Raw genomic sequence first — 17,306 nt, forward strand, 5'->3', positions numbered from 1 at the left:
TTTCCGTAATTTTTTGCCTTTGATCAGTATTGGTAGTTATAAATATACTATAAGACTGTTCAACACCCACATTAGTAGTTGGAACCATTTTAAAGTTAGATAGATCTTCAGAAGTATTTTTAGTAAGAGGTATCCCATCATCACTACTACTGATTATACGTCGAACCTTTTGCTTAAATGGAAGATCAGGATTGATGTGAATTATATTATTTATGTTTCTTTGCATTATGCCTCCTTTTTCTGCAGGAATTATTTTGATCTTTTTTTACCTTCAGAAAATATATTCAGAGAATCATAAAGTGGAATGAATTCTTTCTCTTTCAAGTTCTGTAATTGCTTCTGATAAAAATGACATAATAGCTTTGATGAAGAAAAAAAATTGTTTTTAATGGCTGGATCTTCAAGAACTTGCTGTCAATTTTCAATGATGAGGGCATCATTTTGGTTCAATTCGCATACAATTTTCGTTGTTTCTTCAAAATAGCTTGTATATTAAATGTAACATGGCAGCCTTGACGCATGACCTTCTAACGGCTTAAAACTGGTTCCAATGGGAGTACCTCTCCCACTGAAACTTGCTTTAACCGTTAGGAATCATGAGGAGGTAAGAACGCCATTCCTTAAAAAGACCAGCTTGTCTGGGTTATTTACGTTTTGAAAAAGCTTTATAATTTATTCACAAATGTTGTGTAATCTATGGACTAAACAAGTGGCATGATATATATTTGGAAAAAGTTATTTAAGGGTTTTTTACAGCCTACACCATGTACTGAGCTCCATCAGTGAGTAGCAAATAAAAAATTTCTGAATTGTAAAGGAAGGACATTTCGAAGGGATTCATTGACTAACTTTAACATATTTGGAGCTTTCGGGTCAAGAGAAAGGTTTTTCAGGTGAATTTTCCCTAAAAAAATATCATGAAAGAATCATCAAATCTGTTGTATAATCTAACTAAAATCCAAATTTATCTCATTATTTCATACTGGTGTAGAAAAATAAGCAATTTTTTGAGCGATCCAAAATCTAGTTACACCGCCCATTTCTTTTCGTATGTAAGTTAACTATTCATTATGAGTTATAATATAACCCATTTATTAGTCACGTTGGCATGTAAAATAACCCGTGGGTTGTAATATAAATCGTGTCTATAGTGGATGGCGTTTCTGACGATATTAAATGAATTGACGGTGGGTTCCAACCTGTTTGTTATTCGCGTTGGCTCGCAAGACCACCCATGGGTTGGGATATTAACCGGGGATACATCGGATGGCGTCCCTGATTGTAATACATGCAATGACAATGGGTGTTGACTATAAATCAAGCCCTGTGGATATGCTGTATATCCCATGGGCCGAGGATCAATTTTGTTTGTGAGTATAATGTGAAATTTATAATTTAAATGATATTCAAATTAACGATCTTTTTTAGTTATTATGCAGATTAACGGTTTTGTTCAGTTATTATGCACATTACCTAGTTTTTATGCGCATTAACGGCCTTGTTCCGTTATTTCCACATTAACGATCTAGTTCAGTTATTATGTACATTGACTAGTTTTTTTGTTGTTTTTTGCATATTAACGAATTTCTTACATTAACTACAACATATATGTATATATATATAATCCTGCATACCCTCCTGCAAACGATATCTCTGACACTCGACTTCTAATTCCTTCAGTATGCTTACATTGTGAGAAAAAATGTTCTGGGGGCTCTACTATTTTCATCATTGATAAATTTATTGTAATAGATTAATTATATATATATTGAGAAATTACAGATTATGTTCTCAGTAAGCAATATTTTTTCAAGTAGAAACACTCTTATCTACACAATTAATCAATATATTTTGCCCATGCATGATATTATGTACTTAAAAACAAATATAAGAGGGTCTAAATGATTTTTGGCGATACAAAGATACATTCAAAGTCAGTAAATAAGGTAATACTTCAATTATGAGCTGGCAAATAATTAATTCATTTCATTCTGATAGCATTAAGATAAAAGGAAACTAATTTTAATATTGAGTTAAGCATGTGGTATTTTATCACAATATTTGATAAATTAGCAGAACGAAAACCATTGATGCCTCTCTCCAAATTATGAGAACGGGGGGGAGAGCTGAGAGAATAAGATCATATGAAAAGTGAAGAAAGTAGAAAAAGAGGGGGAGGCGAGAATAAGAAGTACTAAGAAACTTTGGGGAAATCTCAAAAAATATCTCCTCGCTTTCTTCAACAATTGCTTTTTCTCCCCTACTAAACATTTTCTGTGATCATAGTCCTTAAATTTATTCTGTACTAAAGTCATCAACCATATACTAGGTAAATAAACTATATTAATAAAATCAAACAAACCCTGTTTGAAGGTGAGTATTTTCATATCCCCTGATTTTGCTTTCTATTTTCATCCCAAGTGCCAACAAATATAATTTAAAGATTATCTTCTTCTCTATGTAAAACCCATCGGAAACTAAATTTACATCACAAAGCTATGAAGGGTATTTCATTCATGTCAATTGGGGATTTCCAAATGATGTAGGCTGTATTAATTGTAGGATAAAGATCAAATACTTTTATTGGGTAGAAGTACCTAATTATTTAAAGGACAATTTACATCATGACGACTATAACAAAACATATGAGGAATGTGATAGAAGGATTTTTCTAGGAAATGAGGAAATTCTTAATCATTATTAATTAGTTAATTATGCAATCCAAATAATGATCGTTGTCTTTATTTTCAGGGAAATGGATGAAAAAACAAGTGCTTATATGTATTATTTTTGGGCATGTAGCTTTGTCATTTTCATAATTGGCTTCATTAATCTATTTATACTCATTGCTATAATTCAAGCTTTAGGTAAGAGGCATCCTTTGTCACATTTCTAAGTGTTTTTTCGACATCCTAAAATGCACATTTGTCAAATATTTAGGATTATCCCTTCATGGATTAAATACCATGCAATTCCTTCCGAACCAATTGGGAATTAAGTTTACAGACGATCTAATTGCCAATAATATAACTACAGGAAATGGTATAATAAGTAGCTTCAGTGATGAACCCCTATATATTCATGCCAATGATGAGCTAAAATTTCGCACAACAAAGGATGGGGCTAGCCTATTTTTAAACGAAGATGAGGGTCTTAAAATTGAGAGCATTCAATTTCTTAAAGTACAAGATCCTGAATCAAAGAAAATTATTTTCGACTCTCAGTCTCCGATTTTAACATGGGAAGACTCTGTTGAGAACCTTCATATCAACGAGCTAACATTGGATTCAATTAGTTCACCACTTTGGAAGGATTTGTTTATTCAGTCTGACTCCACGATTGATATATTAGGAGCAGAAGGGATTTCAATTGAGTCAAAAAATATAAAAATGGAAGCCGGAGAGCATATCATTTTTTCTTCTGACTCTAAAATAGTAATTGATGCAGAGGACATCCGACTTGACCCTTTGGCCCTCCCTGTAGGAGGTGATGGTGGCTATCCTGGAGAAAATCCACATTTCAAGATTTGTATATGCTTACCATCAGGACTTGTATACACAATCCCTGAAAACGTATCTGGGACACCTATACATTGTGATGATGATAATTACAGTCCTTGTCATCATTAAATGTACCTTCAAGACTCGAAGGTACTTTGATGCATGTAGCAATAGAATATAACAATTATTATTCACTGAATCATTTCTTACACATTGTAATTATAAAAAATTTGCTTTCATATTATTTTAGTATGAAATATGTCTATATTATATACAAATAAAAGGTTCGATCAATTATATAGGAATACATATAATGATTAATCAATAAAAATATGCAACAGATTAAATTACAAGCCAGAACAAAAATAATTATGTATTATATATTTATTATGTACAATAAATATTTATTTATTTATTTAGTCCTAGATAGTTTTGAACAACTTTCTATGAAACTTGATCTCCATATTACCTACTCAGAGATGCCAGACATACTCTTAATTATAATAAGTTTTCTTTTTGAAAGATTCAATCTCAAATCTTTTACGTATAGGAGTGTTTGGATCGCGATAAACAGTTTCACAATGATAATAGTAAATAAATATCCTCAAACAAAGATATTTTTATAAGAAGTCCTTACCTATAGGGACTGTTTAAAGTCCGGCAGGACTTGTCTCTAGATGCACGGCACTAGTATTGCAGCAAAAATCTCATAAGTCATAGGATTGGAAACGATAATTATGACAGAAAGCATAATGAAATGTGAAAAATCTAAGCTCAATGTCAAGTTTATATAACAATATATTCATGCTTCATACAAAATAGCTTCCCTGAAGATTCATGTAGCAAAAGCTATTCAAAGATTGATTTTTTTAAAAATATTGAATTATCTAGAGAGCTCCATGATAAAAAAAAGCTGATAAAATTATTTTTCTCCCCCTATAAAAGGAAAATATGAATGTGAAAGTGACTATGAAATTAGTGGAACAGATTATGAGTTATTACAAATTTTAAAAATACTTATTTAAATTAGATTTATTATTTTTTTTATGTCTGTATTGAAAGAGCACTTACTACGGAAGTGCAGGAACAACTACGGCGAAGTAAATTGTTTCCAATTTTTTCAATACAGACTATAAACATATTGTTAATCAAACTAAGCAATAAATTATTGTGAAACTGTTCGGCAGTAGACATAAAAATATGCAGTTTTTGCTCAACTAACTAATATAGTTACTTAATTCTGAATTAGATTTGTGTGTAATAAGGATTTCTCTTTATAATCGAGTATTTTCAATTTAAGACAAATAACACTTCTTGAACATTGGTTAGCTGTAATGAGTCTTTTCTTTTTGTTGAAGATCTCGGATCATAACTTGGATAAGTTAAAGGGAATAATCTACTAAAAAACACTGTTTAACATGATTTACTACTAGGTATGTTATCAAGGGTCCTGTAAAGAATTTACTCATTACAGAATACATTTTAAAAACTTTAGCTGTTCAAAATTAATAAAAACTGTTTATTCAAGTAATATTTTATATAATAAATTATTTATAGGTTGCATTAAAAGAATAAATATAGTATTTAATAGTAAGCTAAAATATGTTGAGTATGTTAATAATCAGTTCAAATTGTCCGTCGCTCTCTTAGAAGATAAGATAAACCTATTAAATTTTTTTTTGAGATTTTTTTTGTAATAATAGTATTTTCAAGTATTATGTTAAGTTTAGAAATTACACTAGTACCTAGAGTTAGCAAAATATAAAATTATCGTTTGTCTAAAATAAGGTTATTCGTTATGTTATGATTTAAGTATCTAGAAAAATATAAAATAGTTCATTTTTTGTTCATTATACATGATAAATTATGGTTCTAATCAAGATTCTTTATACATAGATACATGTAGTTCCAAAATAAGTCTATTGATTAATTTTTATATTGGAGTTTAAAATATGTACAGGCAAATAACAACCTCTGAAACATCAGAATGAAATCTCAAAGTTACTCGGAGTCATATTTCTATCCTCTTCAACTGAATAAATAACCAAAAAATTCCAGTTGACATGTTCCGATATCAAATTTAATTTGATTCTTGGCATCCATTTTTGCTCATTTTTGAAAGTCTTAAGGATTTTTTTAAATACCGTACAATTCAAACCAGAGGTGGAGACTTTGACTCGATTATCTATTTTCTAGATTTGCGCCATGACTTGATTTCACAATAAAAAAAACTCAAATCTAGACTTGGACTCAAAAGTTAAGACTCACGACTCGACTTTAACTCGAAAGTCATTTCAATTATTTTACTAGATATAACTTCAGGTACTCTTCAATGTATCTTTCATTGTCTCAGGACTTGAACTGGACTCGATAAAAAATTTCATTCACTTGCATTCGTGAGCAATGACTTGAGACTCAACTCGGATTTGCAGTATAAGGACTTTTGCCCACCATGTCTCACATATATCTTTATTTCATTTTCTTTGACTTTGTAAGCCAATCAAATAATAAGGCAGAGTAAAAATTAGCCATTCAAGTGATAGGGTAAAGAAAGCATCCTTTCCTCTTTGCATCAATGCCCTTTTGCCTTTAAGAACTCGACCTTTTCCTTAAAGACTACACGAAAAACGGTACGGGCAATGAGGCATAGTTCTACTTTGCCCGTTGGTCCACCAAAAATTGTCATTATATTTATTGAGAAGACAAATGGAAAATGTGGATAATTAACAAATTCTTTTGATATATTTTGTACTTGGGGCTTTGAAATACACTTTACCTTATCCCTCTTTTCCGACGTCATGATTGCTAACGTGGCTCCAGAGTTCTCTCAATTTTCTCTTTGCATCTAATTATATAATTAGCTTATCACAATTTCATGTTGAAGGATCTTTATATTTTCACCCTATTTAATTTTTAATAACATAAAATAGTACTTCCAATACCACTAGAGAGAGAAAAAAAAGAAGTGGATGGAACGTCGTCCAGCTATTCCAGAGGTTAAAAAAATATGAAGTTTGAAGATCGCGCTCTTTTTTGTAATTGCTACCTAAACATAATTTTTATTTACCAAAGCTGTCATCATTATTATTTTATTCTCGAAGAGACAGCTATAACTTATAAGTATACAATAATCGCTAGTGCGTGGAATAGAGCTTTAGTGTGGAAGACAAAGATTATCTCTGTGGATTTGTTGTGTAGTTATAAGTGTAATTCCTTGTTGGACTCTTATAAGAATTGAGGATCATCATAGCTGTAATTCCTTCCTATATCATTGCTAGATACGGAGTGGAGTTACTGATTGATTATTTCCTTCATCAAGTTGCAGCTCGCAGCGATTCCAATGAAATGCCATGACATCTAAGCTGCTCTCCTCCCAAGCATTCTTCAAATTGTCAGGGGGACCACATTCATTTTTGCTTTTTTTGTTAACATACTGGTATTTAATATTATTTAAATATCTGCCATCTATTACCTTAGTAAGGCAATAAGAGCCACATAAACAGCTGAATCAAGATCTCATGTTATTGCTGCTGACTATTAAGTGACAACACTTTGACGAGAAACAAATATTACTATCAGTCATCAGATATGAAATATTATGTTGTTTGGAGAAGCTCTTGCTTAAGTTTTCGTACCCTACTTTAAGTTTTGAAATAGAAGGAGGTATGATGAATGTTACGTTCTACATATAGGATTCATTTTTGAGGCTTCCTAATCCTTGCTACTTGATTTGCTTAATAGTTTTTTTCTTCCAACTTATTTACAGGATTCAATGAGGATCTACTTTCTAACTAACATGAAGGAATGAAATCAATATGATGAGTCCTGTACATGTAATCTATTTTCTGTCTACACTTTGCTTCTTTGTCGCCCATTCCATTAACTTGCATTTTGACGCTCCACGTCTTAACAACGAGCAATGTCCAGGGATTTATCCACATGTGTTTTCCAGCTCTGTTCCACTCGGTGAACTCAAACTTAACTTTGTGAAAGTTGACACTGTCAACTCTCCTGAAGATTGTGTCTCATCCTGTTGCTCAGATCCATCCTGCAACGAAGCATTTTTATACGAGAAAAATAATACTTTAGCTTGTTATAAGGTGCTTTTCATAATGTAATATTTATTCAATGATGAATACTGTATATCATTCCTTAACTCATACTGCCCTTTATATAAATGATCCAAGTCATTCTTATGCATCCATGTTTTCTAACTTGAAATATGTTATGACGAAAATATTCGTTATTTGGGAATCATATACATATTTAATTTAATTATGGTTTATATGCATAGAAACTTGATAATAAATGAATGTTTTTAATTCATCATTTTTGCATAACTTTTAGGTAACGTGCAAAGAAGTAGAAAATTGTCTTCCTAAAGCAGATGAGAAAGGTAACTCGACTCATGTCGTACTAGTACGATCAGGCCTTTCACAAAATTGGGAAACCCTTCTTGCTCAGCATCAAGTACTTTTACCCAAAAAATCGACTACATGTGAAGTTGGACTTGATTTAGCAACTTGCCATGAAAACGAGGTTTGTACTCCTGTAAACGCAAAAAGTAGAAATGGAAAATGTCAATGCAAAGAAGGATATACATATGACTCTAATGGACAATGTACTAAAGCATATATCAGTGTGCCTTCTAGTGCGACAACAGTTGCATCCACAAAAAGTAAAAAAAAAAAGGATCTCTGTAGATATTTTTATTTAAATTTTCGTTTTAGCTCCTGAACCAACGCGAATAACAGTTGAAATATCTTCCAAAAACATTACTCTACCAAAGAACTCAGCAAGTCTAACTGCTTTTGCTATACCAGAAGCCTCTAACGGAGAAAAATATGAATATGAATGGGTTTTAATATCCAATCAAACCTCTGGTGTCATGGAAAATGGAAATAATCCAACTCTTACAGTGAAAAATTTAATACAAGGAACTTATAGATTCAAAGTAGTTGTCAGGGGAAAATCTGTTATTGGAGATGCCTTTGGAAATATAACTGTTTTCCCCGAAAAAAGAGTGAATAAACCTCCAAAAGCAATTGTCCGTCCAACAAATCAAAAAATTTATCTTCCCATTAATTCAGCTATCATTGATGGATCAGAGTCATGGGATGATGTACCATCGAAATTAGTTTTTAAATGGGAGAAGGAAATAGCTCCCGTCCAGTATCCCTCTCTTTCTTCTTCTGAACAAACTCTGGAATTGAAAAATTTAATTTTGGGAAATTATAGTATACGACTCACTGTTACAGATTCTGATGGTGTCTCTGACTCCACAAATTCAACTCTTCTTGTTCTTCCACAAAAAGATTATCCACCAACCGCCAATGCTGGCGAAGATATAATTATTTATCTTCCTCAAGATAATGTGATTTTGAACGGTAATAGAAGTACTGATGATCATGGAATTGTAAGTTGGGAGTGGAAAAGAGCCCCTTCAGATACAGATCTTGCTGCTGATATTCAAGACGTTCGAACTCCTTATCCCAAAATATCTAATTTGGTCAAAGGAGTTTATACATTTGTTCTTAAAGTTAGCTCATTTCTATGTCTTCAGAGAATCTATTCATTATCTACATATTTTTTAGGTATCTGATGTAAAGAATCAAGTATCTGAGGGTACGGTTACTGTCTATGTGCGTGATCCTATCAATGTTCCTCCCAAAGCAAATGCTGGAGAAGACAAAGAATTATCTCTGCCAGTGAATTGGATAACTCTTGACGGTTCACTTTCTAAAGATGATATCAATATTTCATCTTATTCCTGGACACAAGAATCGGGCCCATCCGATTCTAAAATAATCAATGCATCTGCTCAAGTCACTAATGTCACTAATCTAACTAAAGGTGTTTATATTTATAAGTTGGTAGTTATTGATAATTCAAAGAATAAGGGCGAGGATACGGTTAAAATAACTGTGAACCAAGACACTAATTCTTCTCCTGTTGCTAACGCTGGAGAAGATATGACTGTGAATTTGCCATTGTCTGTTATTGCAGTCAATGGAAGTAAATCTACAGATGATTTTCGAATTGCAAAATGGGAGTGGATTCGAGATGAAAATTCCCTGGCAGCTGGAAAAATTATTGGGAATTCAACCTTTGAGTCCGTTTTATATTTGACAGATGTTGTTACTGGGGAATATATATTTCGATTAAAAGTTACGGATGATCAAGGAAAAACATCTGAGGATTCTATCTCGATAATTGTTCAAGATAATCCTCACAAAAAAGAGATTTTACAGCTTATATTAAATGAAAATTTAGATGCGTTGACATCAAGCCTTCTCGATCGTATTCTAGAACGAATCAAATTATCGATTGTTAGGGGCGATGATACAACTATGAAGATTGAACTTATCTCCTTATTTCCTCAATTGGATTCAAGTAAAAAAAAATATATATTATTGCGTATTCGTATATTTTGGAAATTGTTTGTTCATCTCTCATAGATTTTGTAGTTATGCATTTCTTAATGAAAAAACAGGATAAAAAAGGAAAGGAAATTATCTTGAAAGGTGTTGATGTTTTAAAAACACTTCAAACTAAACTCAGAACAGATCCAGATATCCTGGAATTGAAAGTAATTAATCTAGACACATTAGTCTGTCAAAATAATTGCTCTGGACATGGGAAATGCCATCAAGCAACGAGAACTTGTATTTGCCAACCTTTTTGGATAGAAAATTTTGTACGAAGGCAGCTTATGGATGGTAAAAGTAATTGTGGTAAGTTTGTTTTCTGTGTTGCAATTATAATGCATGTATGCATTGTTTCTATATAGAATGGAGTATCATTTATGTGGGTATATTTTTATCAATATTGACGACAATAATCACTTGTGGCCTCGTTTTTATAATGTGCAAGAATAAGAAAATTCCTGGAAAACTAACAATGAAACGAAGATATACAAAATTAGGACAACATGATCAGGATATGGAGCTCCGAAGTATGTCATCTGTCAATATTTTTTTATAGAAATAAAAAAAAATATATAAATAAAAGAGAGTTATTGATTTATATATATATATATATGTTTACAGGTCCTTACACGTCGAGTTTGATGGAATCTGAAACGGATTCTGACGAAGAGATTATATTCGAGAATGCAGCCAATGGATCGGTCCTAGGAAATGGAGGAACATTAACAAATAGAAACGTATCAGCGCATACTTAAAAGATAGAAGCTCCATTATCCTTATAATGGGCATTATAATTAATGAATACATATTATGTATTTGCCTTCAATGGAATGACCTAGTCTCGCTCGAATTAAAGTGATATTTTCAAAATTCTCTACATAAAAATGGCGATCTGTTTTTCAACAGACATTATTCGTAACGATATTCATCACGTTGAACTTAATTATGTGATATTACATTTTAAATATTGTTACCCTAATAAATAGTGTTTATTATCAATACAGGTTCTAGTCAGGATAGAATTCATGTATATAATTTTTAGGGTTTATAATTATAATTATTATCTTGCTATTACTCCTCCAAAAAATTTACATCTTTATTCCTTGCATTTAATAACCGTATAACGGGAGGCCAGAAAAGCAACCAAGCATGTAACAAGCGTGAAAAATCCAGCAAATGCATAAAAAGTATCCTCATCAAACACGTCCGTAAAACTAGGAGCTTCGTCGTAGAATTTATTGATAAAATTCATGACGGCTGGCCCAGCCTTGGCTTTTGGTTGCGAGTGGCTACCCATTTCTAGAAAAATATGCAGAAAAAACATTAAGAAATGAATAAATAAAGTCAACGAAGGGGATTTTTTTGTATAAAAATATGAACAGGAAATTCAAGATAATAAAAAAATAAAGAGACAATACACATTTATTTATTTAAAATATGTGTAAAGAACAATTTTTATAAAATGGTTCAAAGTGTTAATAGATCGATAAGTTTAAATGTTTATAATGAGCCAACACATACATTTGAGGCTCTTAGGCGAACAAATAGCCTGCATGAAAGAAAAAGTGAGGACAAAAAGCTGATATCTTATTTAAATCATGAGCCTATACCCTTGGAAATAGAGTCACTACGTCAATTAATAGATGAGCTCAGTATAAGCCCGCGGTGTCGAGAATTTTGGTTTCCCAATGAAGTAGACAAAACACAGATAGATTTATACTTTTCACAGAAAGAGGTCATAACAGAGTGGGAAACTAAATACAATAGTCTTCTGAGGCATCAAGTCACACAACAGGATACAGGGTTTTTGGGGATGAGGAGACGAATAAAGGCATTCGTAAGAGTGTTCTCAAATACTAAAGTAACCGAAACGAATGAGACTGCCTTGGATTTACATTATCTAGAAGCATGGATCGATGATCTTAGTGAAAAGGACTATGCCCAAGAGAATTTAGAAATGAAGCTTGTGTATGGAATCGGTAAACACATAGATACATGAAAAAATATTGCATGTTATCACATATTTTTCCAGATTTAGGAAATTTTAAGGAAGAGATGAAAATTGCTGACAAAAACAAGGATGGAGTTCTTTCTAAAAATGAATTCATACAAATGATGATGAATTATCATTCTAGAAATAATTATCAAAAGAGTTCAGCATGGGAGAGAGCATGGAATGCAATAGCATATGCCGATCAAATAAGTTGTTCTCCACCACCATTAGGAATGTTATCTTAGTAATTTTTATTTGACATATTATCAAAATTATTTTCACTAACTAATTAGGTATCCTGTGTCTATGCATTTTGAATGTAGTCATATACTTTGGAGGTCTCATCGTTCGGCCTGATATAAGCATACCTTTTTGTTCAAGATGGATTTACAATCCGAATAGACGCTATGAAGTTTGGCGTTTCTTTACATGCACTTTGATACACGCAGATCCATTTCACTTGATTAACAACATGATATTACTGCTACTAGTGGGAGTCCCATTAGAGATGTATCACTCCACATGGAGAACTCTTTTTGTGTATTTGATTGGCAGCGTTTCGGGCTCTGTCTTAGTATCAGTTATCGATAAGAAGAGACCATTGGCAGGAGCCTCCGGAGGAGTTTCTTCTCTTGCTGCAGCTCATGTTGCGGATATTGCATTGAATTGGACGGAAGATACCATCATTTTTAGACATCGACTTAGAACTAATCGACCCGCAAGAGTGATCAAATCGGAGTGTGTAAGAATAGGACGCTTATGCATAATTGGCTTCATTATCTCTCTAGATGTATACAATTGTCTTAGACAAAGATATGGATCATCCCGTACAGGTAAGAAGAATATTATCACTTCTTCTAATAGCCTTTTCTCTTATCTGGGCTAATTTTTAGGAGACATCAGCTATATTTCACACGTAGGAGGAGCAATATTTGGTTTCCTCGTTGGCTATCTTGTACTTCATCACCACTTTTTTCGAAAAAATAATAAGTTGATTCGATGCTTAGTTTTAATTGGGAACTTGTCTGTCTGGGCATTTATGATCTTGGAACACATTTTTAACGATACTGAATTCCCACCCCTGGATCCTTGTGACTTGAGCACTTTCCGAAAAGAATGCAGCGATAAATGCTATAAATATATTCCTCAATTTAATAACCAATGTAATATTACCTTTTGTTGAGATATGAAAGCTAATGAGTAAGGAATAACAACGACAGTGCCCGTACTGCTACTCTTTTCACGCCTTTCCTCTTATTTGTTATGCATCCAAATAGAGCACAAAATGAAAAAGTCGTAGTGCTATTATTGTTTCAACAATCATCCTGCTCTAGCAATAGGTACACGTAACATGACGACTATTCTCTCAGCCCAAGATGAAGATACAAATCAATGCTTCTTACAAAAAGATTCGTGAATCAGGGTTCAATGTTTTTTTCTTTTCATGTTCAAAGATTTGGCCGGCCATTTATAAATAATTTAAAAAACTTACATAAATATCAAAAGAATAATAAACCTATAAATAATATTTATATTTTATAGATTGCAAAACAAAAACAACAACTTTAAATAACTATATCGGTATATAAGTCAAATTTAAATCTGAACTAAATTAAGAACGATACTGGACGATTTTTATCATAATAGTTATAATTATTTCGATTCGTGTATAAAATATATTATATAATTATTTTTTTATCATCTACTATTTGCTGTCAGTCCCCTTCTCCCTCCCCCTCCCACTACGGGCCCCGGATAGGTGGATGCGAGAAATACATATACATGTAACGCCAATGTAATCAATCTACTATTGAATAAAAATATATAAGGTATTTTATAATGTAAATCTGTAAAGAAACAGAAAAAAGGAACCAAAAAGGTTAGTCAATTCTTCCCTACCATAAAATATAAGTTATATTCTATAGTAGGGAAGAATTGATAACATACTTAGCTTGAGACGAGTCTCCAATTATCTTGGATATTATTATGAACTCAAAAAAGCTATTATGACATAGGATTTGGATTTTTATAATATTTAATAAAAATCAAGGAACTTCGTTTAGAATTCGTGTCATTTCAATATTTTTTTTTTTAAGTTGAATTTCAATAAGATTATCAATTCAATTTAAAGATGGTGTACAAGTTGATTTTACCTTTTTGACAGTCGAGGTTGAGAGTAGTTAAAAAACCAGTCGTGATATTATATTTCTAGCTTTCTCTAGTATTATGCTCGTATTTCATTTTTATAGCTATTTTTGTGTCTGTATTTAGCTGAGGATGAATAGCCAATGGCAATAAATATAAATTAACAAAAGAAGGCAGAGCTCTGAAGAAGAAAGACATTACTCACTAGACAGTCAATTGAGGATTATTACTAAGGATTTTAAAATGTCAGGTTTATTAAGTAGAATACCGTTCTCGTTCGACTTTGAAAATAAGAGGAACTACATTGCATCCATTTTGTCAGGATTTTTGGTAAGAAAGACACTCTCCCTTCCCCAGTCATCACTCATTCCCTTTTCTCTCTTTTAGTTTGCTGCAGGCTGGTGGTTCGCAATTGATGTATCCGTTCTTTATGGAGGAACTACGGACTACAGGCCCATTTTTCACATTTGCGGCGCCTTTAGCACCATTTCTATGATTATGTATGTAATCCGTCTTGGATTGTTACTTTAGACTCTTTACTATTGTTTTTTGTATCTGGATTCTGTATAGGTTGAATATGGTTACCAACGAACATTTAGAAGGGGGAGATACAGTTGGTGGTTGTTGTGGATCTGTTGGGGCTAAGGCATGGTTCTTTACAGGATTTGTTATGGCCTTTGGTGCTCTTATTGGTGCCGGATGGATATTCTTTGGAGAGTATATGCTCAACAGTAAGGGATACATGACAAGAAATAGAGATTATACCTAATTCCTTACTCTTACTATATTTTAGGTGATTTCAACAATTTCAAGCCCTCCACAAACTACCCCGGATTTGGATTTTTTGCCCAAAACTTCCTTATTTTTATAGCGTCTCTCACTTACAGATTTGGAAGGAGTGGACGTTACGAATCCTCTCTTTATTAATAAATAACTATTAATCGATAGTAATCTTTTTATTTAAAGTTGTATATCAATATGTAACTCAGTCATGTTCTTACAAATGTCTATTTCTATGCTTACTCTCATAACGTTGTATTAAAAGGCCCGTCAATGGTAGATATTTATACTATAATACTTTTTCATTTACTTTAATTATGTCCATGTCTGACATTTTTGCACACATTTAAATATGTACTAGATTAATAATATATCTATATATTTTGTACCTAATTATTAAAAATTTATATTGATTCGGTTGTTAAATAAAAAAAATTAATAAGTGAGTAGTAGAGTAGGATCATTCTATTTCATAACTGGACGAATTAGACTGAAGAAAAAAAAAACGCCGTATAACGTGAGTACATTGTTGATATCATGTCCAATGTGGATAAGCCTTGAAGATCCAGAAAAGTGAAAATAAATAATAATAATCATTTCGGTACATAAAATGTTGTACTATTGGTAGCACTTGGCGGTGGTGACGTGATGTGTAAGCCAGAGATGACTGAGTTTTGAGGTGAAACAAAGATTTGCTGCTGTTGGGTGTCAGCACTATATGAGGGTGATATACTACATGGAATGGTAGGAAGCATTTGAGAAACTGATTGAGAAGGGGGCTGCTGCATGAATGACAAAGAGTTGGAGGTTTTGGATGAGGAGGAAGCTGGAACACTATTCCCATAATTGGGTGATTGAACCATAAATGGGGAAGCAGTCTGTTGCAAAAGAAATTGTTGTTGAACCTGCTCTTGATGAATTTGCATTTGCTGTTGTTTGAAGATTTCTTGATGTTGTTGTTGTTGGAACTGTCTTTGTCGTTCTTGGTCTTGCTTGAGCTGTTGTTGACGTTGTCTCTCGTGCTCTTGTTTAATTTGCTGTTGCCTCTGTCGTTCTTTTTCTAAGCTAATTTGTCGTTGACGCTCTTGCTCTTGTTTCAGTTGTTGTTGTAATTGTCTTTCATGCTCTTGAATTATTTGTTGCTGCAACTTTCGCTCCTGTTCGTGCTTAATCTGTTGTTGTCGTTTACGTTCTTGTTCTTGCTTTAGTTGTTGCTGTCGTTGACGTTCCTGTTCCTGCTTGATTTGTTGTTGCCGCTGACGTTCTTGTTCTTGCTTGAGTTGCTGTTGTCGTTGACGTTCCTGCTCTTGCTTAAGCTGATGTTGCCGTTGACGTTCCTGCTCTTGCTTAAGCTGATGTTGCCGTTGACGTTCCTGCTCTTGCTTAAGCTGTCGTTCTTGCTCTTGTTTGAGCTGTTGTTGTCGTTGACGTTCTTGCTCTTGTTTGAGCTGTTGTTGTCGTTGACGTTCCTGCTCTTGTTTAAGCTGTCTTTCCTGCTCTTGTTTAAGCTGTTGTTGTCGTTGACGTTCTTGCTCTTGTTTAAGCTGTTGTTGTCGTTGACGTTCTTGCTCCTGTTTAAGCTGTTGTTGTCGTTGACGTTCTTGCTCCTGCTTAAGCTGTTGTTGTCGTTGACGTTCTTGCTCCTGTTTAAGCTGGTGTTGCCGCTGACGTTCCTGTTCCTGCTTTATTTTTTGCTGTATCTGTAGTTCTTGGTCTTGCTTGATCTGTTGCTGCCTCTGTTTCTCCTTCTCTAAACTGATCTGTTGTTGCCTCTGCCTATGCTTTTCTTGCTCTTGCTTGAGTTGCTGTCTTTGCCTCTCTTGATCTTGCTTGATCTGCCTTTGTTTTTCTTGCTCAAGTTTTAACTGTTGTCTAACCTTTTCTTGATCTGGTTTATGTAGATGTTCTTGGAACTGTTTTGGATTATCAGAGTTGTTAGCATTTTTACACTGATCCAATGAGAAGGGATTGGCATTTTGAGGTGGTGATTGCAATTTTTTTATCTGATCTTGCTTAATAGATTGTTTTTTCTTCTCGTCTTCAAACCATTTGAGTTTTAAGTTTTCATCCTTGGACTTATTATTTTCATCTTTACTAGATGATGAAATATTGGCATTTGATGATTTCGTAATTGTAACATGTGGGGACGACGACTTAAAATGCTGCTGCATCTGTTTTCCAGGCATTGACTGAATTGAAACGGAATTAATGTCAGAGTTATTGGAATGTGACGTGGAAGACTTTATTCCTCCAGAACGAGACATGGGAGATAAAGACTTGTTGGGAACTTGAACCTTTGGAGATTTGCCCTTATGGCTTAATGACTCTACAGTAACACTACCTGGCAATTGTTTTGAAGCAGTAGCTACTGAAGGTGAAACAATATGATTTGGGTAAGAATTCTGACTTGCTGATGTAGCAACAGCTAGTGCATTGGCGAATTCAAGATAACTTTTGGCA

The 17,306-nt window shown here is 33.2% G+C and overlaps 5 protein-coding genes across 11 annotated transcripts; all 5 read left to right on the top strand.

Annotated features, from left to right (window-relative positions):
• Window positions 1–586: 586 nt before the first annotated feature.
• Scgbeta (sarcoglycan beta) lies at window positions 587–3,847 on the top strand. Of its 7 annotated transcripts, none has more exons than XM_071888213.1 (5): window positions 620–893; window positions 992–1,048; window positions 1,099–1,370; window positions 2,752–2,867; window positions 2,941–3,847. In XM_071888213.1, the coding sequence occupies exons 3-5, from the start codon at window positions 1,267–1,269 to the stop codon at window positions 3,627–3,629; spliced, it is 909 nt and encodes a 302-aa protein (XP_071744314.1). In that variant the 5' UTR covers window positions 620–893; window positions 992–1,048; window positions 1,099–1,266; the 3' UTR covers window positions 3,630–3,847. The 7 variants fall into 7 exon arrangements, with proteins under 7 accessions (XP_040568798.1, XP_071744314.1, XP_040568796.1 ...); XM_040712862.2 differs by having other exon boundaries at window positions 621–893; window positions 992–1,052; XM_040712863.2 differs by having other exon boundaries at window positions 621–893; window positions 992–1,052; window positions 1,152–1,370.
• A 2,650-nt stretch (window positions 3,848–6,497) lies between these two features.
• On the top strand, window positions 6,498–10,950 carry LOC121117689 (dyslexia-associated protein KIAA0319-like protein). Its single transcript, XM_040712157.2, has 8 exons — window positions 6,498–7,163; window positions 7,267–7,600; window positions 7,848–8,178; window positions 8,231–9,039; window positions 9,095–9,893; window positions 9,959–10,234; window positions 10,291–10,455; window positions 10,550–10,950. The coding sequence occupies exons 2-8, from the start codon at window positions 7,316–7,318 to the stop codon at window positions 10,681–10,683; spliced, it is 2,799 nt and encodes a 932-aa protein (XP_040568091.1). The 5' UTR covers window positions 6,498–7,163; window positions 7,267–7,315; the 3' UTR covers window positions 10,684–10,950.
• A 149-nt stretch (window positions 10,951–11,099) lies between these two features.
• LOC121117690 (uncharacterized) lies at window positions 11,100–12,284 on the top strand. The gene is made up of 2 exons (XM_040712158.2): window positions 11,100–11,907; window positions 11,961–12,284. Exons 1-2 carry the CDS (start codon window positions 11,391–11,393, stop codon window positions 12,164–12,166), a joined length of 723 nt encoding a protein of 240 aa, XP_040568092.1. The 5' UTR covers window positions 11,100–11,390; the 3' UTR covers window positions 12,167–12,284.
• On the top strand, window positions 12,211–13,753 carry LOC121117691 (rhomboid-related protein 1-like; the record flags this gene model as incomplete). The annotated part of the gene is made up of 2 exons (XM_040712160.2): window positions 12,211–12,754; window positions 12,815–13,753. Coding segments are annotated over 2 exons (834 nt in total), but the record flags the coding sequence as incomplete, so codon positions are not given.
• Window positions 13,754–14,213: 460 nt separating this feature from the next.
• Window positions 14,214–15,292, top strand: LOC121117692 (transmembrane protein 50A). Its single transcript, XM_040712161.2, has 4 exons — window positions 14,214–14,396; window positions 14,454–14,566; window positions 14,637–14,797; window positions 14,860–15,292. The coding sequence occupies exons 1-4, from the start codon at window positions 14,310–14,312 to the stop codon at window positions 14,991–14,993; spliced, it is 495 nt and encodes a 164-aa protein (XP_040568095.1). The 5' UTR covers window positions 14,214–14,309; the 3' UTR covers window positions 14,994–15,292.
• The last annotated feature ends 2,014 nt before the right edge of the window (window positions 15,293–17,306 follow it).

This window comes from Lepeophtheirus salmonis, chromosome 5 (assembly GCF_016086655.4).
Source record: "Lepeophtheirus salmonis chromosome 5, UVic_Lsal_1.4, whole genome shotgun sequence".
NCBI lineage: Eukaryota > Metazoa > Arthropoda > Copepoda > Siphonostomatoida > Caligidae > Lepeophtheirus > Lepeophtheirus salmonis.